Genomic DNA, 27,629 nt, shown 5'->3' with positions numbered 1-27,629 from the left:
AGATCGACCGAGCGCACAGACACGTGTCACAGACTTCTATGCATCTGAGTCAGCCACCGCGGAGGCACAGGGAGAGCAGCTTGGCGAGATGAGAGCATCATGGATTAGCAGTGAGAGTCACTGCCACGATGCTGCCAGCCAAGAGGCACACACTCCACATACGGCACAGAGAGTAACCAAAGCACACACGATCGAGGTCGGGTCTATTTCAGCCCCCCTCAAAGGAGACCGCCAGAGACGAGACGTCATAAACTGTCACATACAGAGATTGAAGAGACCACGCCCTCCGCCCCCTCGAGAGACAGCTCGACAGACACAGATACAAGAGCTCCTCACATCTTATCAGAGAGCCACCACAGTACCTAGATATATGGAGTCTGTGCGTGTACTAGGAGTGTTAGCTCTGAGCACCTGATACTATTTTGCTACATAGCTACTCTGCTATTTTGCTCTCACTAGTTTGGCACTTTAGCTTTCAGCAAGGGCCTTAGTGAGCCCTTTGCTTCAGCCCATAGCGGCTTGTATGAGATACTTTTGGTTTTGTACTTTGTCTCATAGGTCCGTGAGGCCTCCTACACACGTTAATGCATCTCTCTCTCTCTCTCTCTCTCTCTCTCTCTCCACACATTCCAGACGTGGTTGGGACCGAGCGAGCTTCTAGTGGAGCTTAGCTTCTATAGAGATCACTGCTTGCATATCACAGAGGAGGGTTTCATTGACCCGCCAAGATACACGCAGATCCACTTACCCCACTCACTAAAAATCTCTATTGGGCAGTGTTCGGTCTCTTCACATAGACTTCGTATTGAGAGTGGCAGAGCAAAGGGACTACCCAGGGAGAGGCGCATATGCACATATGTGACACACAGGAGGTTGAGACGGAGGAGCACTTCATCTTCAGGTGTCCTCTTTACTATGAAATCAAAGGGCATTTCTATTGCCTCTTCAAAGATAGCTCTTGGGTTTTGTCCCGATTCCTCTCCTATCCAGACCAAAGATGCTTGGTGGCCTTCATTCATGAGGTAGTCAAGTACCGCGAGAGGCTACTTTGATCACGGAGACAGAAGCAGACTTCTTCCTTGGCAGATCCATCTCGGAGCTCTATCACGGAGTTCTTCCTACCAAATCACACGGATCCCCACGATACGAGGCCTCGACATGATCCTGGCCAAGAGCCAGTGACTCAACATCTCAGACAGAGGGTTGACGCACAGATTACCCTTAAGGATATCCCCTCTCTGTTCAGAGTCGGAGCCTCGCCGACACGGGTTACTGTAGCCCTTGTTAGGCACAGAGCTATGACCATTAGACGTCACAAAGCCATACCTGTGAGCAACCGACAGCACTCTATCGCCAAGTTCATGCCTCCATTGCTCCTAGCAACCATGATGTCCTGATGTTGGTGATGATGATGATGATGATGAGGAGGAGGAGATTGATATGTAGTCCACCACTGACATGACTATGTTGTACTTAGTACTATCATTTTGTATTTTTTGTACTCTGCATTGGTGTGGATGCTCATTTAGTAGCTCCACCCTCACAGCTTGTTTGTACCTTTCGAAGACTTTAATAAAGTCTCTCTCTCTCTCTCTCTCTCTCTCTCTCTCTCTCTCTCTCTCTCTCTCTCTCTCTCTCTCAATTGGCCACACACGGATATTGGCAACTACTGCACCCTCATGATTGGCCAGACACTGGCCAAGATTTATGGATCGGTTGTAGAGAGGGAGATCAACAATCATACAGAGGCACGGGGGCAGCGGGCACTAGGGCAAGCAGGATTCAAAAGGAAGCACTCTACTCTAGACCACATCTTCAATATCTGAGGACTATCATTGAGGCGAGGTCCAGACACCAAAAAGTGTACACATACGTTGTAGACTTTCGGAAGGCCTTCGACACAGTCCCACGATCTTGCATGATCAAGAGACTACAGGAGATGGAGATTCCAGAGACACTGATTTGGGGTGTGATGAGCCTATATAAGTCAGTCAAAGGCAGAGTCCGTGCCCCAGGTGGTTTTTCGGATTGGATCGAAAGCACGATCGAAGTGAAGCAAGGCTGCCCCTTGTCACCGACTCTCTTTGGACTTTACATCGATGAGATCACAGGCGAGGGATCATTCCTAGCCGATATCATGATACATATATTATTGTACACTAATGACATAGTCTTTATATCATCTTCAGCGGAAGGACTACAAAGACATCTAGTGGCCCTAGAGGTGTTTTGCAGAGAGAGACTCCCTGACACTCAACCTTCCAAAGACCAAGGTTATGGTCTTCAACACCTCACGCACAGTGATCCGCCAACTCAGCTTCACCTACCATGGCGAGCCAGTGGAGATAGTACAGTCCTACACATATTTGGGAGCACTATTCACAGGACCCATTTTCATGATGACCCATGCATCCCAGGCACAACTGACACGAAGGCGGGGTGCTTTAGCTCAACTAGAGCAACAGTGCTTCCAAGCACACTTCCAAAGTCCACCGACGAAAGGTTGGCATTTTGATACGCTAGTGCGGCCGACTCCCATGTATGTAGCACCCTTTTGGAGATGTGATCTCCTGAAGACAGACTGGAAGAAATTTAAGCGGCTACAAGTGATTATGGGATCTAGGATGATTCGGTGTAACCTCTCAATCCCACATGAAATAGTACAAGCGGAGTTCACCAAGATACGTCTCCAAGTTGATGCCATCTTTCAGGTAGTGACATTCATCCACAAAGTTTATGACTTAACTCATTGGAGATTGCCGAGGCTGGCCCTGGAGTCATCCAAACGACTAGCAAAGGGTAGGCCAAAGGTATGCACCTATATCCACGTGGTTTGCCAGGCACGGTATCCAGATGGACAAACTCCCCCTCTTTCAGCACAGCATGGACGCGCCTCCTGAGTCAATTCCATGAGATGAGATGAACCGTATCATATGGTTAGATCTCCTCCAACTCCATACATCTCGAACTCGAAGAGGGAACCAGGAGCTCCCCACCAAGATGCAATTCTAGCGCGACCACTTCCTGAGAGTATCGGAGGAGGGATTCATCATCAAACCCCAGTACCTCGACAAGGACAGAGATGTCTCCCATGCACTGAGGATTACCATTGGACAGATACGTGTTTCATCCCATCAGTTGAGGATCGAGGCAAGGAGAGCTGCAGTCATCATACCCAAAGAGCAGAGGGTCTGCATGCTATGCACAATGGGGGCGGTTGAGACAGAGGAGCATTTTCTTTGTACTTGCCCAACCCACTATGAGATCCTAGGGCGCTACTGCTGTCCCTACCTAGAGGGGAGTGGCTTTGGCCCATTATCACGACTGATCCATTTCCATGACCAGGTTTGCATTAGACTCTAGATGTGCCGGCACAGGGAGACACTACTGCAACAAATCAAAGAGCAGCAGGAGGCGGCTGGCCCACAAGACATGAAGGCTGACTGGACACAGCGTCGCGTCACACACTTCTATACATTTGAGTCAGCTGCGGAACACAGTGGAGTAGAGAGGGGCTAGCTGATACGAGGAGTAGAGAGGAGGAGCTAGCTGATACAAGGGCAACTTGGATCAGCAAAGAGAGGCGACATGGTGCCACCGAGAGAGGGACGCAAATACCACACGTGAGACAGAGATTGTCCATAGCACATTCTATTGACGGCTGACCTATCATAGCTTTCCTCAGGGGGGATCGACAGAGACGGGGGGTCACTCTGGAAATAGCCCAAAGAGTCCAGAGATCAAGCAGACCGCGTCCCTCGCTACAGCACGACACAACTGGACAAACGTATATGTAATATATTTTCACAGCTCACCAAAGAGCCACCACTGTACCGGGCTTCGGTTTCTGAGTCCTAGCTCCATAACTAACTTGGTTTAGTTTGTACTTCATTGATACGATTATGATCATTATGATTTCGCTGCTATAGATTAGTACTCAGGAAGGGCCCTAGCAAGCCCTTTGCTCCAGCCCACTGAGGATTGTATGAGTCTATTTTTTGCTTGCACTTTGTCCCATAGGCTCGCAAGGCCCCCCACGGACGTTAATACATCTCTCTCTCTCTCTCTCTCTCTCTCTCTCTCTCTACTTTCTGACGAGCTCCTCTTGTTTCTCCTCAGTCATCCAGTTGTTAGTCCCACAGACAGGATACATAGGTCCAGCCACTCAGGGACGGTTGTCCGCTTGATAGACTACCAAAGGTTTCTCCTTGGCGTTTGCTCGCCCTTTGTGGCTTTTCCTTGCAGCGATAGTGCGATGTACTACTTTTTTTCTTGTCACATGCATTAGCCTTGGCTAGGGGTGCCCATTTTGTTGGCCCCACCTTTAGGTTTCACTGTATCTCGTTTCTTTTGAGTTTCATAGACCCTTTGGTTTTTCGTAGATGTTTTTATAAACTTTCTTTCTCCCCCCCCCCCGCTGGGTGCCAGCAGATTTCCCCGCAGAGACGTCACGGTGTGCTTCTCTACTTCTCGCCCCACGCATCAGCCTTACAATGGATGGCCGCTTTAGTGGCTCCATCCGTAGCTGTTACTGTATTTGATTTTCTTCAGTCTCACAGACGCTTCATTCTTCCAAAGACTTTACCAAACTCTCTTTTATTTGTCTCACTCGTACACAGCCCCCCCTTCCCTTTTTAGTTTTCGTGCATTGCCATACTTTAACCTAGAAGACAGAAAATGCACACAATGTTTCTTGTATTCAGATTAACACAAGGATGAAGAAAAAAAATCAGTGAAAATCAACACCACCACATTGTAAGGCAGAAAGCGTAAATGACCAAAAAACAGTAAGGAGAAAAGCATCATTAAAATCACATGCAGATTTACATACAAGCATACCTGCAATTCTACACACTAGCCATAGCATGGCCCCTCTCGACAGTCTACCAAGAGAGAGAGTGAGAGAGAGAGAGAGAGAGAGAGATCCCACGGGGAGGGGGGGGGGGGGCGGGGGCGCAGATTATGAGGCCGATAATGATGGAGTTAACAGCGACTGGGGGCCAAACACAACCTATGAAGAGAGAGAGACAGAGAGAGAGAGAGCTTACAAAGCAAAGAGCAACCCTTGTATCAGCAAGCCTCAAGACCCTATGTGGTTTAGCTCGAGCCGACGTTAGATCAGCTGATATAGGGCCTAAAGACAAATAATAGTCCTCTGATAACTGAGAAGATGCAGGATAGTTTAATATTGCTGCCTCCATGAGAATCCAGGCAAGTAGCACCAAAGCCAAAGCACTATAAAAAAAGGCTTCATATCTGTAGACATGAAAAATAAACAAGACTAATGACTCATTGGAGGAGAAACTTCAATGGAAATAACATTAATACAAATAGAGTGTATTATATCCACAATTAGTAATAGTTTATGAGCATTCTTCTTGACATGGCAGCCAGAGTCCTGGCAATAATAGAATCCATTATGACAATTTCAGCACCAAAAAAACACTAGAGCCAAAAGATGACTAGTTCACCAAGTCGTCTAGGTTGTTTTCACAATTACAAGGTCATCATTTAATGCATCTATCTACCATCCTGCAGATAGCACAATCCACGACCCCTACAGGCAGGAGTTCTGAGATTTATGGACAAGAGGGAGGATGATGGCCCACCCACTCCCTCTCATAGCTCTTTGTAATCCCTCCTAAACTCAAGGGCACAGACAATGTTAGTTCAGTCGGTTGAGGTTCTAGGCATCAGTGCGGTGTCTCCCAACCTTTAAACCTACAAAAAGCAATCCTTGGCCATTTCATGAAAACAAAACAGTAGTAACTTTTCCTTCTCCTAAGTCCTAATTGTCCATTATGTAACTGAGCTTCCATTCTATTAAATTGGCAACAAAGGACTGTTGCCCCTTGAGAACCTTGAACAAATCTGGCTTTATGTTAGTTCTAGTAGTTTTAACAGCACATTTGTTTTCTGGGAAAATCCTACATGTACAGTACACATCTAATGACACAGGGAATGCCTTTTACCAGGTTGGTTCTGATACTGCTTTGCACTTATCACAGAATCGTTGTTTAACTGCCACTTATTCATAAACTTCCCACACCAGTTAGCATGTTAACTCTGCTTGACCAAAATTTCATCCATACTGTTAGAAACCTATTCTGCTGGCAACTTCTGAAAACTCTGCTGAAACACAGCTGCTACTCAACCTTATTATTTGAGGCTATGTGAAATGTTCTGATTCTTCATTTGCACTGACAACCACTTCATCACAATGTTTGGTGCTACATGCCAGCAGGTCTTGATTGTAAAAGCAATCTGTGAAATAACAATCCCAAAAGAGCAGCTAGCTAAATTCAAAAACAACAGTATAGATGACTCAAACTCAAGTGAGCCGTATCCACAGCACACATTTCTCCTCCTCATCCCTGTCCAATGAAGATGGAGCATCCTCATCATTCTATTGTCTCAATGAGATGTCTAAACATCTTTCCTACAGCGTTTATGGCCCTTTTACTGCATGGCATCTGACCTCACCTTTCTCATTCTCAATCACCTAATGCACCCACTATCTCCTCAAAACAGGCGCCGATGCCGATGAGTTCCAGTCAGGGTACAGACTAATCACGTTGAGTGGTACAAACTGGTCCAGTCGGGTGTTTTTGGGCAGACTCCAGGTCCCTGAATTTCTTATAAATAGGCAGCCATTTTGGGTCGGCTGGATGTTCTCGCTCTATTCTGAGGAGTTTTTTACACGCTTGGAAGTTGGTGGATGAATATAATGAGTACTGCTCCTTCTCTACATGCTGTATTGTCTGAGTGCCTTTCAGTGAGTGTTTGATGTTGTATCTACCGAGAATAGTGAGTGTTCTGAATATATTCTTCACAGTTATGGTTGTCCAAACAATCCTTCAAATTCCAACAGTCAGGGTTGCTGTCCAAACAGTAACTAAAAAGCCAACATTACACCCAATCGGAGTCACGTTTGAGACTGGATTCAAACAAATTTGACACTCGAGGGTGACCACATTCAGGAGGTCACAAGAGGAGTCTTTCTCTTCCACCTAAGTCCCCCGTCATTATCCAACAACATGGAAACGACACATCATGTGCCAAGGTTTGTAGTCATATTATGCTTCTTGGGGCTTCTGAAGGAAGATAGACCCATTTTGTCTTCCATCTGGACTTGCTTTGGAACCATGCTGGAGTCCCCCCAAAGCAGCCTCGCTCCTTGCGGATGATGGTGTTCCATGGCTCAGGGTGATTGTGGAGCTCCCAAGGAGCTTCTTTTAGAGAACCAAAACTGTGGCGAAGTTAGACAGAGGGTCAAGGTCTTGGGCCTTGCAAGGCAATGCATCAGGTGCAGCACATGGAACACTTAGCGAGAGCCTACCCTCTTGGATTGAGCCATTCGAGGGGAATGGCTGAGGGAATCGAGATAGCTGTCATGAGAGCCCCTCTAGCCAAACCAAAAGTCACCAACAAGATCACGATCCCCGATGTCGAAACAAAAAGTCACTCCTTGAATCCGCTTCAACCCTTTAGAAATAGTAGCATCATGGCAGATTGAATATTTTGCTGTAATTCTCATTTCCAGCCCTCCTTTGCTCGCATTCAGAGCCTTTCATTGCTGTCCTTTCGGGCTACATCATTGGGTAAGCCATTGTTGCATTGGCTTTTTCCAATTTCTGCTTCGTTTGCATTTTGGAAAGGACTCGTGTTGCCTTTGGGGATTTTTTTTGGCAACAGGTACACCTTGGGACAGCAGCGTCTTTTGCAGACATAAGCTTTAAAGCTTGGGCAGATTCTTGGCACTTGATTCTGAGAGGTTGCCTTTCTCTCATTTGCTTTGCCAGTTGGTGCACTTGCCTTGTATTTCAGCACCATGTCTGGTGGCAAAGATGATTTGTTTGGGCTGATTGGGGCCGATGACAAACTTAATGGCACCAATTACCCCATGTGGTCATACATGATGGGACACGTTTTGGTTGCCAAGAATCTATGGCATATTGTTTCAAGTTCTGAGGCCATGCCTACGCACACTGTTACTGGTGCTACACCTACAACCTCTGCTTCTTCAGGTGATGGGTCTTCAGGTGATGATTCTACTGCTACAGCCAGGACTCCTGCACCTCCTGCACCAGGTGCTTTGCCTCCTTCACAGGAGCAAATTCAGTGGGATGGTCGTGATGCCAAAGCACATGCCTTGATTGCTCTTTCAGTGAAACGGGTTATTATCCCTCATATTCGGTCTTGCAAGACAGCTAAGCAAGCATGGGATCAGCTTGCATCTTTGTATCAGGTGCGGAATGAGGCAAGGGTTGCCTATCTCCGAAGGCAGTTGAAAGATTTAAAGCTTAATGAGGGTGGTAACATGGATGCCTATCTCACTAATGTGAAAAAGCAGTTGGCCAACATTGATGAGATTATGCCTGATTCTCAGCTAGTTTCTAATACCCTTGATGGGTTGCCTAATTCATATCAAGGCTTTGCTACTACATTGAGGTTGGTTGCAGGGGGTGATGCCGATCATTCCTCATTTGACCAGCTTGTTGCTCTTCTTCTTCTGGAGGAGCAAAGTCGTGTGAATCGCAATGCTACTATGGCTAGCGATCAAGCATTTGCTGCCCATCATAAACACAAAGCCAAAGGCAAGGTTTCAGCTGGAAAGCCCTCTCATTCCCAAGCTGATCATTCACATGGTGCCTCTTCTTCAGGGGATAACAAAAAGAAGAAGAGATGTAACTATTGCAGGAAACCTGGGCATGATATTTCTGAATGCAGGAAGCGCATAGCATCTGAAAAGAAAAAGAAAGAGTTTGGTCTTGCATTATCTGGTTCTTCTAGTGCAGAAGATCGACATGAGTCCGCTAATTTCGCACAAGACCACCATTGGGATTTCTTGGTTACATGTCAGTATAATCTTGATGTTCATGATGCTTGTATGGTAGTTTCAGATATTCGCGATGCCTAGTTCTTTGATAGTGGTGCTAGCAAGCACATCACTTCCTACAGGAAGTTATTCAGCTCATTGGAGCTTACATCTAAGAGGGGCAATGTCACATGTGCCAATAAAGCATCATATACCGTGAAAGGTATTGGGCAAGTTCCTCTTACTTCTGTCTCTGGTGGTATTGTCACCCTAGAGCATGTACTTTATGTTCCAGGCATTCGTAAGAACCTCATTTCTATTTCAGCCATTGCTACATGTGGCTTTCAGGTTATTTTTGATGGTGTGGGGTGTGCAGTGTATGATGTTACACATGCCTCTACCCTAGTTTTGACTGGCACATTGTCTAGCGGTCTTTACAGACTTGATGCTTATGACAGATGTTCAGATGATGATGCTGCACTTGCCGATGCACATGCCTTTGCTATTGATTCTACCATGGCAGATACTCATTTGTGGCATGAGAGGTTTGGACACCTCAATTTTGGAGCCCTCGTGAAGTTATATAAGGACCATATGGTTGTGGATCTTCCCAAAATGCATATGCCTACCAAACCTGTTTGTGAACCATGCTTACTTGGTAAGATGCACCGTGCTGCGTTTCCCACGGATGGGAGAGTTGGTGCTTCACGTAATCTTTATCTGGTTCATAGTGATGTTTGTGGACCCATGAGTGTTGCAGCTCTTGGGGGATTCTACTATTTTGTTACTTTTATTGATTATTTCACCAAGTACACTTGGATTTTTGAATTGAAATCCAAGTCCGATGTTTCTTCATGCTTCAAGCACTTATTGCCTTGGCTGAGAATGAGAGTGGGATGCACATTGCTCACATTAATACAGACAAAGGGGGTGAATACATGTCGAAGGAGTTTGCTGTTTTTTTGGCTTCCCGTGGCATTAATCATCGATGCATGGTGCCTTATACTCCTCAACAGAATCCCGTGGCTGAGCGAAAGAATAGATCAACGATAGAAATGGCCAAATGCATGTTGAAAGGCAAACATTTGCCTAATAAGTTGTGGTTGGATGCGATCATGTGTGCAAATTACATCTTGAATAGATGTCCTACAAAGGCATTGCAGACTATCACACCTTATCAGGCTTGGACGGGTTGTAAGCCTCGCATTTCTCACATGAGGACTTTTGGATGCTTAGCTTATGCTCATGTGCCTTCACAGAGACGCACTAAGTTGGATGATAAAGCTATTAAATGCATTTTTCTTGGGTATAGTTCAGAGAGCAGGGGCTATAAGCTACATCAGCCCCGCACACGCAAGTGTTTTGTCAGTCGGGATGTTGTGTTTGATGAATCTTCCACTATGCATTTGCTGGACTATGAAAAACAACCCGTTGTTGATGCCTTTGTTTCCATCCGATGCTCTGCATGCAGAAATTCAGCCTGATATGCCTATCATTGATCAGGATCATTTGCACTGAGCTCTTGACCAGGAAAGAGCAGAAATTCAGGAGCCTAAAAAGGTACCCCGTTGGCTCCTTGACACATTAAAAGAAAGCAAACAAGACACTCCTCTGCCAGCCCGTACGAGAGTAGCTGTCCGGAAAGAGCATGCTAGTTTTGTTGCTTATGCTTTGGTTGGTACAGCATGCAATGAAGAGCCATTATGTCATCAAGATGCCTTTCAGAATGATTGTTGGATGAAGGCCATGCAAGCTGAATTGGATTCAGAATGACACCTGGGAGTTGTGTGATTTGCCTTATGGCAAGAATGCCATTGGATCTAAGTGGGTTCACAAGATCAAATGGAAAGTTGATGGTTCAGTGGACCGTTACAAAGCCCGTCTTGTTGCCAAGGGCTATGCTCAGCAGCATGGCATTGACTTTGAGGAGACTTTTGCTCCCGCTTCCAGGATCACTACCATTCGCATTGTTATTGCCTTTGCTGCCCACTTTCATTGGCAGATACATCAGCTTGATATTAAGACAGCTTTCCTTCATGGGCATTTGCAGGAAGAGGTCTATGTTTCCCAACCTCCTGGCTTTGAGGTTGAAGGTTCTGAAAGCAAGGTATGCCGCTTGAAAAAGGCCCTCTATGGATTGAAGCACCCAGTTCAGAGTAAGGGGGGGTGATGAGTGATGGTCTACCCTTGCCGGCACAAGCTAATTGAGAAGTCACTATCACACAGGAGGTGTTGGATAGTTGGACTTGCTCTTTGCAGTACGGTGGAGGGGGGATTGGTCTACTCCTTGTGTGTTGGGTCTCACACTCCTTGCTCTGAAAGGGGGTGTTGGACATATCATAGCCAAACAGTGTGTGTGATGTATTGTACTAGGAGAACTAGTAGAGGTTTTATGCGTGAGTGCCATGTGTCACCATGGAGTTATCCCATATGCACTTGGTTACTAGAGTGTGTGTGTCTAGCCTATAAACGCTTGTACTTCACTTGTCAAGTCATACTTAATGATACTTGATGAATGAGTGAAAGCCTTTCATGATGTCTTCATTTCAGTGTCATTTCCTCACCCTAGCCTATCTCTCTCTCTCACACGCTCATCATGGTTCCTTCCATAACTCCCAAGATGACACGTGGCATCCATACAAAATCTCTACCAGAACTCCTAGTACAACACATCAACACTCTTTGGCTATGATTTCTCCAACAGGCCCCAATCCTAGCACAGACCTTCAACCATGTTGTACGTCACGACTTCCCCCCTGCTTTAAGTACCACCACCATTGTTCTGATACACAAAGCAGAAGATCCCATGGATACTATCTTGCTAATCAACATGTAAGTGTTGAAAAAGCTCAATGTATTTGCCTAATTTATAAGAGAGATTTAGCCAAGATTTATGGGTCGGTACTATAGGAGAGAGAGAGAGAGAGAGAAAAAGAGAGAGAGAGAGAGAGAGAGAGAGAGAGAGAGGCTCCTAGACAATGACACACACGCTGCAAGCATTGAGACAGGCTGATTTTCGGAGATACAGCATTCCACTCTTGATCATATCTTCACTCTACAAGCAGTCATCGAGGAGGTGAGATCGAGATCCCAGAAAGTCCACGACCAATTTGTAGACTTTCAAAAGGCCTCTGACACAGTCCCAAAATGGGGGTGTGTGTGTGTGTGGGGGGGGGACTTAAGAGACAATGGAGACCTCCTCCTCTGCCCTGCCAGCATCGTCTTCCTCCCCGTTTTCGTTCGTGCAGTCACCCTCGACGTCCCTGCTGCCTTCCATACAGCTGTCGTTAACTATACGGCCTTCCGTACAGGTTCCGTGCACTCTGCAGCCCTCCGTACAACCCCTGCACATCCCCGTACAGCTTTCTCTGCAATCATCTACTCCGTCACTTTTTCCTTCGGTGCCTGTCGTACGGCCATCCGTACAGCCTGTACAATCATCTGCGCAGCCTCTTTCCGTATCCGTGCCGCAATCCTCAGTGGCTTTTGCTCCAGTCTCATCTTCCTCCTCCTTTCTTGCTGCTCCGACACCTGCTTCTTTTGTTTTCTCTGCCTCAGCGCCTCCTTCTACCTCTGCTCCTCCTACTCATGTTTTTTGTCGACAAAAGCATGGTGGTTTGTTTGCCTCGCGTTCAGTTAAATCGGTAAAGCTGGATGTTTCCGATGGCCCTTCTTCTTCCCTCCAGCTGGATCTGTGCTCTGCCTCTGTCACAGAAGTTCCTTCATTGGGTTCCCCGCTTGTTTGTTACTTGGGTTCTGCTCTTTTGGTCTCCGGTCTTCGACAGGCTCAGCAATTTGGAGCCTGCCTCTATTTTATGAGCAAGGTTTTATCTTCAGCTCATCTTCGTCATTAGGCTAATGTTGCAGGGGGTCCGGATTGTATTTCTTCCTTTGTCTTTTTGGGCAAAGGATTTTACTATGCCCACTGCTCTTCGACTGAAGTGGTAGAGCGCCTTGTCAGTCGTGCTGGTGTTCTTGGAGCTGGCTTTTTTGCTTATGTGATACCCTAGGATCCCTTATTTGATCCATCTGCCTCTCTTCTAACCCACTATCCGGTTTGGATTACACTCAAAGTGCTACCTATGCCTCTTCTTCAGCATCTTCCTACTCTCGCAGCGCTTTTAGGGAGGCCTCTCCATGTTCCGAGATAGGAGTCTTGCAGGCTACCCGTGATGTTCGGCTCTGTATTTTATGGGATATGATGCAGCCCGTGCCATCTACTCTGGACCTTCATCTGGGATTTGCTCATCCAATGCGCATCATGTTGCATTTTGCTTCTTTTCCTACAGCTTGTTATCGGTGTTGCCACATTGGTCATTTTGCACGTGCTTGCCCTTCTGCTTCCATGACCACTCCTCCTGCTCCTTCAGCTGTGAAGGTTACTCTTCCTTCTTCTCCGGGTTTTGCTAAGGCTTTACTAGATAAGCCTTCTTTTATTGCTCCGAAGCATTACTGGAGGAAGGTACAAAAATCACAGGCCAATCCTTCTCTTGCTAAAGAAGTTCAGGATCCGACTCATGTTGAGCATCATCAGCCTCCTTCTCCTCAGGATATGGGGGATCATACAGGATGCTGCACATGCTCTTTCTCAAGTTGTCCTCGAAGTGAAGCTGAAATGCTGAGTCCTGCTTTATCAGATGCAGCTCCTTCGTTGGAGGATATAGATGTTGATCTAGCTCCTTTACCTCTAATGCATGTGCCAGAGTCTTCTTATGTTCGAGATGCAGATGTGCCATTTTCACTGGATTCTTTTCACAAGTTACAACAGGTTTTTGACCCTATGATTCAAAAATTTCGGGTACCCGGCTATATTAAGAAGAATCACAAGGGCAAAATAGTTATCTGGAGCATGCTGACTTTAAAGCTTTGGTCTCTAATGCTATTCAGCCTCTCTCTCGTCAGATACACATTGGTTTGGATTATGCCTGGCAGGCTTTTGTTTCTCGAATGCAAGCAATTATATGGGATTATGGCAAATCCTATATGCAAGCCACAAGGGATGTCAAAGTTTGACTGAGCTTGCTCATCTTCGCTCTTTGTCTTCAGAGGAAAGCATGCTCTTATGTCAGGCTCAATTCTCTCTTCAATCCAATGATCGCAGAAAAGCTTGCTAAATGGAAAACCCGATCCAGACAACGGACTTTTTTGAATAAAGGCTGCTCTTCCAAGCAATTTTTTAAGAGATTACACTACAAAAGACAGGCTGCCAATATCTATCGAATCCGGATGCCTGATGGTTCTTGGTCAACATCTCGTTCAGAGCTTGCTGATTTATGTGTGCAGCACTTCTCTACTCATTTTGGGCATGTGGATACTCTTTCTCCTCAGGTCATGTCTGCCCGTCAGCTTCTTTTGCAGCATGTTCATCCAATTATGTCTGATGCTCAGGCTTTGGAACTTGAACATCCCTTCACTGAAAGGGAATTGCCTGATGCACTGAGATCCTGTGGCAGATGGAAATCTCCAGGATGGGATGGTCTCACTGTTGAATTCTTTCTTGCTTTCTCGGATCTTCTTAAATTCCCCTTGCTGCAAATGGTACCGAGGGGAGGTAGTGGAGATCATGCAGTCCTACACCTACTTAGGGGCAATCTTTGTGGGACCAATCTTCACAATGACCCACACAGCGAGGGCAAGACTTACACAAGGGCAAGGAGATCTAGTTCAACTAGAGCGGCAGTGCTTTCAGGCACATTTTCAGGACCCCCTGACGAAGGGATAGCTATTTGTCACATTGGTGAGACCGACAACCATGTACACAGCACCCTTCTAGGGGGGTGACCTGTCAGCGTTTCAAGAGGTTGTAGGTGACTATGGAATCAAAGATGATTTAGAGTAAACCTTCAGACCCCCCACAATATCATACAGGCAAAGTTTGCCATGACACCGCTCGAGATTGATGCCATCTTTCATATGGTCACTTATCGTCACAAGGTCTAGGCCTTACCTAGAGGGAGACTACCGAGGGAGGCACTGGAGTCATCTATACGACTAGCTGAGAGCGGGGCTTGCATGGCATGGTACGCACATATTTTCAGATGGTTTGAAAACCAGAGTATTTAGATGGATCGTCTCCCCTCCTTTCTGTACAACTTGGATCCCTTGCTCTACAAGATGAGATCAATCGTATAACAAGATTGGACCTACAGACTTCGAAGGGGGGGAGAAGGGGGACCAGCTAAGACCTGCTTCTAGAGTGACCACTTCTTGAGAGAGTCGGAGGATAGAATGATTATCAGATCCCAATATCTAGAGGACAGATGAGTCTCACATGCCCTTAAGATTGCATGGGTCAATGGGATGAGACAACCACGAGGAGGGATGCAACTAGAGACGCAAAAGCCACACACGGTGTAGCGACATACCAAAGCATGTTCGATGGATGTCCAGCCCATCACGTTACTAAACTCTTCTTCAGTCCACCATCCAGCTGTGTGCCCTTCCCCCCCTCCACAGATTTCAGCAAGGCATATTTTCTACAAAGCAAAAAGGGAAAAGGGAATAAGAGAAGGAGAAATGGCAAAGGGTGACAAAGCGGATAAGGAGAAAGAGAAACTCAACAAAGAGAAGCAACATGAACAACTCACGATCGAGGATGTGAATAAACGCAGCAACCGCAATGGCCTATAGATTGATAGCATTGCCATGCAGAAGGCCAGCAGCTTCAACCTCCACATCAGCCTCTACATCATCATCCTTCGCAGCATCACCTTCATCATCACCGACATTCAATACACCATCCTTGGAGGTGACCACTACCCTTGGATATGACAGCGATAGCATTGGCTTTTGCAGAATCATCATCATCATTAATGGGATCGGGGGAGCCCCTCTTAGCTCGACTCTCTACACCCCACCACAATACACCTCTTTTATGTCACCTTAGCCCTCAGCCAACCACCTTTCCCCTTCTCTGTCGGTCTCACCACGCCTGCATTCCAGATGTCCCCTCACCACTCTACACCCCCAAGCCCCATTCACATTATACACATAGCCGTAGCTTCATGGTCACACAATCCCATCAGACCCTTGGGAACACCTCTTGGAAGTACATCGCCTGAGCCAAGAGCAGAACCGTCTCATCCATAGCCTGAGCCATAAGTTATCACAGCTCCATAAGAAGGTGCAACTCTAGTGACAGCCCCGAGCAGTGGGCCAACAATTGAGGCAGTAGGAGCACAGATAGCCACCATGCAATCAACCATTGCAAAGACCGCCAGATGGGCGGCTGCTGCAAAACAAGAGCCTGCAAAGGCCACCATAACAATCACCATCTTGGAACAACAACAGAGAGCCAGCAAGGCTCTCAATGTCAGAGTACATGGCATCCCTGCACAACTACCACCCCCATGGATGATGAGACCTGTTACATGACTTCCATCCTCGGAGCTCAAAAGCACAGGATTGAGGGGGCATGGTGCAGAGGACGGGACCCCAACCAAGAGTAGCCTCTCATCATTCGTCAAAGACACCCAAGCCCACATTGCGGCACTGTGTAGACAATCACCTTCAGTCCTTGTCACCACAATGTAAATATCCTAAGTCAAAGTATAGTTGACCATTTATTTAATCGTAATTAAAGAGTTTTCTTATGTGTTAATTATGGTCAAAGAGTTCTTTTAATGGTCAAAGAATTGACTACGGTTAAAGATACTTGACTCTGGTCAAGTAAAACTGACTTCGGTCGAGAAGACTTGGTTTATTACCAAGAGGGTTAACTACGGTTAACCAGAGAACCACAGAAGTTGACTACGGTCAGAGAGTGTTGACTCCGGTCAACGAGACTCGACATGCGCCAAGAGGGTTAACTACGGTTAACCAAGATGTGCCAACTTCGGTTGGAGAGTTGTGCCAACTTCAGTTGGAGAGACTTGACTATAATTAAGGCGCCTCGACCCTTGGTCAAAGCCCCTTAATTATGATTAAGAGCGTTGACTTCGATCAACCAGAGAATAAATATATTTTTTTATATTTGTTATGTGTGCACATGTGTTCAGTGGGGACGCCCACCGTGACTAGAATTAGTCCACAGTGTGTTATTTGCATGCAAAGCGCTAACAATTAATGGGTACCATGGTGGTGCGCTTTAATTAATTGTTGCAGGTACTAGGAAGAGTGATTTTCCTAAGTGCAATGGAGCCTAACAAGAGTCTAGGAGGCGGTTCACGTGACCAAGTGCTTCTCCAAAGTTGCCCTTAGTGACATGTAATTAGGAAAGTAATGTAGAAATTGACAAGTGGCTTGTTGCCAAGAAGAAAAACCTGAGAGCTCATGTAATTGGAATTCACGTTTGGATTTTGTATGAATAGCTTCTACGCTGAACTCATGTACTGCATTTTCTCTCTGATGAATGAAAACCTTCGAAGGCGTCCAGCCCGACGATTGTCCTGGGCCCTAGTGTATCTGTTGAGAGAGGGAGAGAGGGAGAGAAAATGAGAATGTTAGAGAGGGAGAGAAAATGAGAATGTCTTTGCTATCTTTTACGAAGTGGGATTGCATTGGTATCAGAGCGTAAGGTCTCATTTTCTTCCTAGGAAGTGACAGTCCAAGATTGAAGAGTGCAAGCTTTGGCGTAGAACACCTGACGGAAAGTAAGCCTTAAGGGAAGGTCGTCATCGACAGTCAGTTACACAAAAAAAAAAAAAAGGGCAGAACGACGTCATGCTCTTCCGGGCATTTTTGTGAAGTGACAAACAGTGGGAAAATGGTGGGTATTTGTATTGCCTTCCAGAGATGCTGACAGAGATTGCCGTCGAACTCTTGTGAAGGCTCGAAACGTTGATAACCACGCGCAGGATACGTGAACTCACCGAGTATCCTCATCGTTTGACACTAGGACTGGAGGCGGAAAAACACTGGCGAGATGGCTTCTTGCAGGGTGTCGGAAATTCGCAGCGATCTGTCACTTGACATTGTGAGCAGCAGAGGTGCCTATGCTCATTGATTTGCACACGTCATCCGACTGGAACGTTCACGTAAGGTGTCGTGCGTGCACTACAGAGAGGCATTCCTGCGTTCATCACGATTCACCATCTGCAAATGCCCACGGGTATCTCTGTTGACGCGTGACGCTGCTGGGAAAGTTTTCCGTCGCTTCTTGACCTTAGCCAGCGTGGCAACCAGAGCTGACGTGGCGCACACGTGGTAGAGGGGTCTTGACAGAACGCTGACGTGGCACAGATGACACATGGCACTGCACTGAACAATGCTGATGTGTCATTCTGACACGTGTCAGCTGATGTGGCAGACCCCCATGCAGGGATGACGTGGCATGCACGTGTGAGATGACCTGGCATTCTGACAGGTGACATGGATGCTGACATGGCCGACCAGGGGTTAATTTAACCTAACCTTGGCTAGTGGACTGGTTAGAGGTCCAGTTAGTTGACCCAACCAGACCAGTCTGGTCATTGTAACCAGACTGTGACCAGTCCAGTTACTCTAGTTGCAAACTAACCAAACCAGAACCGGTTAGAGTAACCAGTAGTTACCCATCTGGTTACTGTCCACACACCCCAAAAAAAAAAAAAGACAGTTGCAGAGACTGTTTCTGCCAGCAGATTTCACCTACCTGTCAGACTTTTACTGTCAGAAAAGCAGCAGAAAAGCAAAGAAATCAGAGATTTGCAGAAAAGAGAGAATGCATGCCTTTGTGCTCAGAAAAAGGGAATCAGATGCATACTCAGTGCTTTTTGCAGCAGCCAGAAAAGGGGCAATATAGTTGTTGATGCCTTGGCAACTTTGTGGGTATATACCTTAAGTTGACAGCCTGGTACTGGCATAGATTGTGAATGCAAGACACCTCTTGTTGAGGTAATTTTCTCTTTGAAAAGCAAAGGCAACGTGCATCAGTTGCATACATAGTGTGTGTGAGAAACTTGCAAATCTCAGACAAGTTGTAGGAGAATGGCTCAATCACCTATCCAGTGGGATTCACAAGATAGGGATGCACATCCAAGACAGGGAAGTGTGCAACAAACTCAGCAACAATTTGAGCAAATGGTACACACTCGTATGCAAGAGATGGAAAATCTCAGAAGGGATCCAAGAGCGCAGCATTTGTTTCAAGTAGAAAATATGCCTAATGCAGCTTATGATGTGCCAATGCCAAAGGCACACTCTCGTGTACAGCCACAGAGAGAGAGATCTCATAGGGGACGGTCTCATAGTAGGAAGAGATCAAGGCATCATCACTGATCTCCCAGTCCTTCACCGTCTACCTCCTTTATCAGATAAACCATCTAGGAAAAGAAGGAAACACAAGAAGTCTAGGAAGAGTAAGTCTTCCAGAGAGACCAAGGAATTCAAATAGGGAGGTAAATCTATCAAGTTTATGACCTATAATGGACAATATGGTCATACAGACAAAGCATTGCAGTTCATCAGGCAGTTTGATGCTGCATTCGGTACAGAAAAGTTTTCAGAATCCTCCAAGTTAAGAATGGTCAGTTTGCACTTGACAGCGACAGCTAGTGCATGGTGGAGTGCACAGACCACAAATGGGTCAGCCCCAAAGAGGTGGAAGGACTTCAAGAAAGCCTTCTACCAACAGTTTATGCCTAAACAGTTTAGAGATCATGTTCTTCAAAATTGGGACAGTTTGCATATGGATGCAGGAGATACAGTGGATGTGTACAAGCAAAAGTTTTGGGATGCTTATTTGCAGGTTGCACCTTTCAAAAAGATCTCCAAAGGAACCCAAATGAGAAAGTACAGAGCAGGTCTCAGTCCAAGAATTCAGGCAGTAGTGAATGCTTTGGAAGCAAAGAACATTCAAGACCTTATGCATTCAGCTTCAGTAGCTAGTCTTGTGCCGTTACAAGATCCATCCACAGTACTATCCTTGCATGCAGGAGGTGCTGAAAGGAAGAAAACTGATTTTCAAAATCAGAAAAGAAAGAGTATCCCAAGGTTGAAAAGAAAGGATTTCAGCCTCAGAAGCCGAGGGGTACTCAGTTTTCAAAGTCATATAAAGGCAAATCCCCATTCACTCCTGAACAGATAGCTGAATTTCGCAGAGATGGGAAATGCTTTAGATGTGGGAAAGAGGGTCATATAGCTGCCCAATGCCCTGAGAAGCCTTCGGGTTCTAAGGAGCAGAAAAAGCCACAAGTACCACTGAGGCCAATGGTGGGAGCAGTCCCAGATGTTTTCTTTTGCTATCATGGGGAAAGATAAGAGATCAGCAAGCATTAATCCTATTTGATCCAGGGTCTACAGACAATTTCATATCTGAAGATTTAGCCTTGAGATTAGGGATAAAAACTGAAGAGCTAGGCAAAGCTCTTGATGCTGATCAAATGTTCCAAGGGAATCCAATGCAAGTTACTCCTTTGATTGGAAAGCTTCGTGTCCATGTGCAGAGCTATGTAGATCAAGAGGACTTCTTAATCTCTCCTCTCAAGTAGCATGATGTTGTACTTGGTACACCGTGTTTCCATCGAAAAGAAGTAACAATAGAATACCCTGAGAGGGTGCTGAGTTTTATCCATAGGGGCAAAAACCAGCGTTTAGTTGCCAGGAATAAAGGGGAGACTATCCCCATTGTATCTGATGTTACATGTGGTAAAGCAATAAAGTCTGCAATTTCCGCGTACATGGTTTTTGTAAAAGAAAAAGAGAATGATATGCATGCTGAAATGAATGATGCAGACAAAGATAAATTTCAGTTTCTTGTAAACTTTAAAGATTGCTTTGCCAGGGGAATTATCCCCAGAGAAACCAGAGGATCATCAGATAGAGTTAATGCCTGGTAGTGAGCCACCAAATAGACCACCTTATAGAGTCAGTGCGACTCAGAGAGAGGAGATTATGACTCAGGTGCAGGACTTGCTATCCAAATGGTTGATTCATCCCAGCTCGTCTCCTTTTTGCTCACCAATACTTCTAGTACAGAAGAAAGATGGTTCTTTTCGAATGTGCATTGATTATCGTGCATTGAATAAGCTGACCATCAAAGGTAGATTTCCGATACTACGCATAGATGATGTGCTTGACCAGCTCAAAGGAGCAACAGTTTTCAGCAGGATAGACTTGAAGAGAGTGGCTATCATCAAGTCAGGATACACCACAAGATGTGCATAAGACAACTTTTCGCACTACATTCAGGTTGTATGAATACTTAGTGATGCCTTTTGGGTTGACAAATGCTCCAACCACATTCAATAGAATGATGGATCGCATCTTCCGAAAGTATAGGCATTTCACAGGTACTTTCTTTGATGATATCCTAGTCTTTTCAAAGACAGAAGAAGAGCACAGGGAACATCTTGATTTGGTATTTGAAGAACTTCGAAATCATCCGCTTTTTGCCAATAGCAAGAAAAGTGAATTCTTTTTGGAACAGGTACTTTCTTTGATGATATCCTAGCCTTTTCAAAGACAGAAGAAGAGCACAGGGAACATCTTGCTTTTTTTTTTTCCCCCCCCAAGAAAAAGACTTCTATTAAGTAAGAGAAAAAACCCGCGAGAGAAAGCTCAAAGCGGAATACATCATGAAATCATAAGGATAAATAAAAAACCCCCTCAGAGTGAGGCCTTCCATTCCCTGAAGAAAGAAGCCCTCCTAGCTGAGGCTGCACGGGAGTCCCCCTGCATACCCGTCCATACGGCCATCAAGGTATGTACGATGTCTGTCCAGATACTAGCCAATGTGTGCGAGGGATGAACCTGAGTACCCTCCAAAGCCTCTGTGCATCTGGCTCTCCAAATATGCCAGGATGCTATGCTCGCTAGAATCTCCCAAGAAGTATCCACAGAGGCATGTACAGCTGTAAAAGGAAGGTGTGGTACCACATCCAACGAACAGGACTCAATCCGATGACGTCGAACCGAAATGGCCCGACAAAAGTCAACTCCCTCATAGAAAACCTGAGGTCCTATAAGAGAAAGCCAAGCCACCGAGCCCCATTTCATAAAAAATGGTGAATGGGCAAAGTGACTGAAAATCCTGGCTACCCCCATCCAAATCATCCTCGCCTGTCTGCAATCCCATAAGCAATGCTGAATAGACTCCGAAGCAGAAAGGCATCGAGGGCATGTAGGGCCGGCTCCGAACCTGGACCTCCAAAGGTTCACTGCAATCCCTCCATGGATAGAAAGCCAAAAGAAGATAGTGATCTTTTTATTCCTGTGGGATTTCCAGAGTCTCCTCCAAAAGCACCTCTGTTGATCCGCAGTAATACCAAAAGTCTCCCAAAGAAGAACTCTGGAGGGTCTCCAACCTCTACTACTGAGCTGATATCTCCTGGCATTACTGACCGTGTAACGAAAGAAGGGGATGCTCTTCTCTCGATGTCCTGCGTCAATCCACTCCCACTCTCCGGGGTCCCACTCCAAATACCTGATGGGAACTCCCCCATAGAGCCAGAGCCTCCAAGACCCGGTGGAGAGTAGCCGGGGGTTTGGGTCTAGGAACCACTCTGAATCTGATCCCTGTATCTAAAGACCTACAACCCTGATAGGCTGAAAAGCAGACTCAATCAAGATGTCCTCTGTGGACCTGAGCAATCTGCCACCATCCTGGACACTAAAAACCAAAGCATCCTCATGTGCATCTCGAAAGGCCAAAACCTGAAGCGGAACCCCGCCTCTCGAAAAAGTACCTGCCCAAGTGGAGGAAGTGAGTGGCATATCATCTATGTCTACCCAAACCTCTGGAAGGGCTGCCTCAATCTGCAAGATCCTCCCTGCACTCCCTCTGACATGTCCTGTCAACCTTGATTTGGTCTCCTCTGGAAGCCTGCGGAAAGCTTTTCAAGACCCCATAGAAGAAGCAGGTCCCCTCTCCCACCTGGACCACTGCATGTAGAGTGAGGCACCCAGTGGTCTGCCATGATCATCTAAAATACTGTCATTCCACATGATGGGTTGTCTATCAATCTCTTCCCGAGAGGAAGGAGGAATCCTCCGAAGAGTGCTTCTGAAACTGGCCCAAACTTTCAGAATGGCAACCATGAGAGGGGACGAAGGTGACCTGAGGTGTGCTGTGGTGAAGATCCATCTAACACTGCTCATCCAATCTCCTCCTGAAGAAGGTGTGCACCTCTGTATGCTGCTGATAAGAAAGTCCTTCCACGGTTCCTGCCCTGGCATAAGTCCCCGCACCACCATCTTGCAAAGTAAAGCTCTGCACTGTAAATCTGGATCAATAATATTGAGACCCCCTTCCTGTGTAGGGAGGACGAGGGTCTCCCAAGCCACCCTGGCTAAGGCCTCTGCTGTGCCATCAAGCCCACTCCAGAGAAAGTTTCTGATCGGTCTTCTGAGCTGAATGATGCAGTCCCTAGAACGGCACCAACATGAACAAACAAACCAGGCTGTGGCCAAGAGGACCTGGTTGACCACAACAACTCTAGAGGCAAGATCCAGCTTGGCTGAGCTCCAAAAAAGAAGCTTCCTTCTGATGCTCTCCAAAACGGGAGCAAACTGCTGCGTGGTAGAAATATCCAAGCCGACCTGGCAGCCCAAATACCTGATAGGCACACCCCTCTGAACCCTAGTGAATCCTATGTCAAGCCCCCAAACTAGAGTGTCCTCATCACTGATCCAAAAGCCATTGGATTTATGCCAATTTATCTACGCCCCTGCCGCCAAGAAAAATAAATCTAATGCTGTCCTGAAAGAAGTGAGCATCTGTGGAGTGGCATCCAAGTAAACTGCTGTGTCATCAGCAAACTCACTGTCAAGTAGCTCCTCTTCCCTTTTGATGGGAAGTCTCAGCCCAAAGATGTCAGCTTGAGATCTAACATAGATACTCATAGCTTCGGCCACGAACAAAAAAAGGAAATGAGCAAGGGGGCATCCCTGACGAATTGATCTCGAAATCTGAAATCTCTCACCCCTTACCCCACCAATAAGTACCTGGCTGTGGGCTGATCTGTACAAAGAGGAAACACCTCTGATCCAAGCATCAGTAAAGCCAAAGCGTAGAAGGGTGCCCTCCAAGAAACCCCAATCTACTCTGTCGTAAGATTTTTCAAAATCCAAAAGTAGAATGGAAAGATTCTGGCCACTCTGCATGGCCCACTCTGAAGCTTCCCAGAAAGAAAAAATGTTATCAAAAATGCTTCTGCCATGCACAAATCCCGTCTGAGTGTCATGAATGAGATCAGGGAGAAGTGGCTGCAATCGGAGGCTGATAGCCTTGGCCAGAATCTTGTAACAAGTCCCCAGAAGTGTGATAGGCCTCCACTGGGACACTAAATTTCTGCTACCTCCTTTTGGGATAAGGTGGATGAGACCCTCTGTAAGCGACCCAGGCATCTCGCCAGAGTCCCAAATGGCCTGCAGGGCTGAAGTAATATAGTCTCCAATCATATCCCAAAATGCAATGAAAAAAGACGGGGTGAGGCCATCTGAACCTGGGCACTTGCCCTTGTGAAGGGCTGAAAGTGCAGTCCTGAACTCTGTGTTGGTGAAAGGTGCGTCGAGTAGAACATGCATACTCGGATTCACCAACACAGGGATGCTCTGCCAAATAGCCTGTCTAGCATCCTCTCTATCGTGTGTCTCACGATCACCAGTAAGGAGGGTGGCATAGAAATCTGAAGCTATGCGTAAGACATCATCAGGCTCTGTCTGTAAAACCCCATGTGAGTCAATAAGCTGGGATACACTCTCTCTACTATGTCTAGGGCCAAGAGTAGAGAAAAAGTGTTTATTGACTCTACCACCCATCTGAATCCAGAAGGACTTCCGTGCATGAAAGGCTTTTTGCTTTGGTATTTCAAGAACTTCGAAATCATCAGCTTTTTGCCAATAGCAAGAAAAGTGAATTCTTTTTGGAAGAGATCCATTATTTGGGGCATATAATATCCAAGAATGGGATACAAATGGATCTTGCAAAGATCCGAGCCATCCAAGAATGGCCTGAGTTGAAAATTGTGCATGAAGTCCGTAGTTTTTTGGGACTTTGCTCCTACTATAGGAGATTCATCAGGCATGTTGCTGATATTGCAGCTCCATTACATGACCTTACTAAGAAAAATGCAGCCTTTACATGGGGAATATCACAGAAGAAAGCATTCAATACACTCAAAGAGAAGTTGACGACAGAGCCTATTCTTGTAGTCCCGGATCTTTATCAACCTTTTTATGTTGATTGCGATGCTTGTGGAGAGTGTGTTGGGGCTGCATTACATCAGAATGGACATGTAGTAGCATACGAGAGCCGAAGATTACCTGATGTTGAAAGATATCTGGGAATCTATGAAAAAGAATTGTTGGCTGTAGTTCATGCTATGAACACATGGAAGCACTATCTTTTGGGTGCAGATTTTACTGTTAAAACATATCACCAAAGTCTGAGATATTTTCTGACTCAGACAAAACTTTCCGAGAAGCGTATGAAATGGGCAAATATGATGTCGATGTATCATTTTCAGATTATCCATACCCCAGGAATTCACAACAGAGTGGCAGATGCCTTGTCCCGAAGACCCCAGGTCAACAATGTGACTATTGCTTATCATCAGGACCTGGAAGGCATGAGGGAGCAATATACTAATGATGCAGATTTTGGCAAGATTTTACAGCAAATACAAGAAGGGCAGTCCACCAGTCACTATTCCCTGAAAGATGGGTATCTAATGAAAGATGATTGCCTATGCATCACCCAGGAGATGAGGAAAAAGATTTTGGAGAAATGCCATGCACCTCCCTATGCTGGACATAGAGAAATTACAGCAACAATTGACTACGGTCAAACATACTTGACTCTGGTCAAGTAAACCTGACTTCGGTCGGGGAGACTTGGTTTATTACCAAGAGGGTTAACTACGGTTAACCAGAGAGCCACAGAGTTGACTACGGTCAGAGAGTGTTGACTCCGGTCAACGAGACTTGACATGCGCCAAGAGGGTTAACTACGGTTAACAAAGATGTGCCAACTTCGGTTGGAGAGACTTGACTATAATTAAGGCGCCTCGACCCTTTGTCAAAGCCCCTTAATTATGACCAAGAGCATTGACTTCGGTCAACCAGAGAATATATATTTTTATATTTGTTATGTGTGCACATGTGTTCAGTGGGGACGCCTACCGTGACTAGAATTAGTCCACAGTGTGTTATTTGCATGCAAAGCGCTAACAATTAATGGATACCATGGTGGTGCGCTTTAATTAATTGTTGCAGGTACTAGGAAGAGTGATTTTCCTAAGCGCAATGGAGCCTAACAAGAGTCTAGGAGGCGGTTCGCGTGACCAAGTGCTTCAAAGACTCCAGAGTTGCCCTTAGTGGCATGTAATTAGGAAAGTAATGTAGAAATTGACAAGTGGCTTGTTGCCAAGAAGGGGAACCTGAGAGCTCATGTAATTGGAATTCACGTTTGGATTTTGTATGAACAGCTTCTACGCTGAACTCATGTACTGCATTTTCTCTCTGATGAATAAAAACCTTCGGGGGGATCCAGCCCGACGATTGTCCTGGGCCCTAGTGTATTTGTTGAGAGAGGGAGAGAGAGAGGGAGAAAGAAAGAAAGAAAGTCTATTAACGTCCACTGGAGACCAAAAGGTCTATGGGACAGCAAGAAACCCTCTAGTACATCTGCTTTAGGGAGGGCACATGGCAGCTCCCAAGGACTGCAAAAAGCAACCCCAATTATGTAGAGTACCTACATGATATTCTGGAGAGTAAACAGCCATACATCAGTTTAAGACTGAGAGTCTTTTGGTTTTGATTTAAAATCTCTGATTAGTGCTAGAATCCTTACAAGATTTTACAGCCTCATCAATTACTGCCTGCTTACCAGGCCCTTCCAAGATGTGAAGTCGGGCCTTTACTTTTGCCATTTCCAATCGTAGCTCTCTCACTGCCTGCTGCAGATAAAAAATCTGATCCTGTTGCCTGAGGATGGGCCGTTTTGAGCCTTCTTGTTGGTAATTCCGTGCGTATGGAGAGGGTGTCATGGCTGCAACTGTAGAGTACCGAGTCCTGATGGATGTCGAAGGAGTTGAGGGGGTTGAGAGGGAATTGGAGGAGAGGGTAGGCCAATCCATAGTTGGTTGTATGATGAAACCCCCTGGCTTAACCTAACCCCTAGGTTGGGTTGGGGGTTTAGCCCAACTCGGGGTTAGAGAGAATGTGAAGAGGAGGAAGGTAGGTTGGGCAATGCTTTGCTGGCCATATCTCCTGTTACCCCCTGGCTGAGCTAAACCCCTAGTTGGGGCTAGGAGAGGCTTTGGGGGGGGGGGGGGAGGCTGCGAGAGGGGGGGGGAGAGGCTGGGGGGGGGGGGGGGGGGGGGGGAGGCTATGGGAGGAGCGGAGAGAGAGAGGCTACGAAGGAGGAAGCGGAGAGGCTATGGGAGGGGGGCGGAGAGGCTACGGGAGGGGGGGCTGAGAGGATACCGGGGGGGGAGCGGAGAAAGAGGGGCTACGGGAGGGGGGGCGGAGAGGCTACGGGAGGGGGAGCGGGGCGGAGAGGCTACAGGAGGGGGGGACTACGGGAGGGGGGGTGGAGAGGCTACGGGAGGGGGGGCCGAGAAGGGTCCCACATCAGAAAATGAGAGAGAAAATGAGAATGTCTTTGCTGTCTTTTACGAAGTGGGATTGCAGTCCCACATCAGAAAATCTTGGCCGAGTTTAGAGCACCCCCAATACAGCTCGATGCAGTGTTTCAGGTTATCACATGTCTATACCGCATCAGAGAGTATGGCTCCTTTACCACATGGCGACACAAGCCTCCTTGGTTGGCATTATCCTCCTCCATGCCACTAGCAGCAAAGGGTGACCAGAGGTGTTTGTACTAAAGTACACACAAATGGCTTGAGAGCTTGGGGCTCCATATGGACAGGTTACCTCCCTTCCAGTATAG

The 27,629-nt window shown here is 46.4% G+C and overlaps 1 protein-coding gene across 2 annotated transcripts in view; it reads right to left on the bottom strand.

The window, feature by feature from the left end:
• The window catches only part of LOC147889290 (sulfatase and phosphatidylinositolglycan class N domain-containing protein), a 148,214-nt gene that overhangs the window by 29,167 nt on the left and 91,418 nt on the right, over positions 1–27,629 (bottom strand). For both annotated transcript variants that reach the window (XM_087391810.1, XM_087391809.1), the window contains one exon: positions 5,049–5,256. In XM_087391810.1, the coding sequence (XP_087247936.1) occupies positions 5,049–5,256 (208 nt within the window). The remainder of the gene's footprint in view (positions 1–5,048; positions 5,257–27,629) is intronic.

This window comes from Dipteris shenzhenensis, chromosome 20 (assembly GCF_047967505.1).
Source record: "Dipteris shenzhenensis isolate YYH24624 ecotype China chromosome 20, Dip_SZ_1.0, whole genome shotgun sequence".
In the NCBI taxonomy this organism is placed as follows: domain Eukaryota; kingdom Viridiplantae; phylum Streptophyta; class Polypodiopsida; order Gleicheniales; family Dipteridaceae; genus Dipteris; species Dipteris shenzhenensis.
This window is presented reverse-complemented; position numbering and strand designations above follow the sequence as displayed.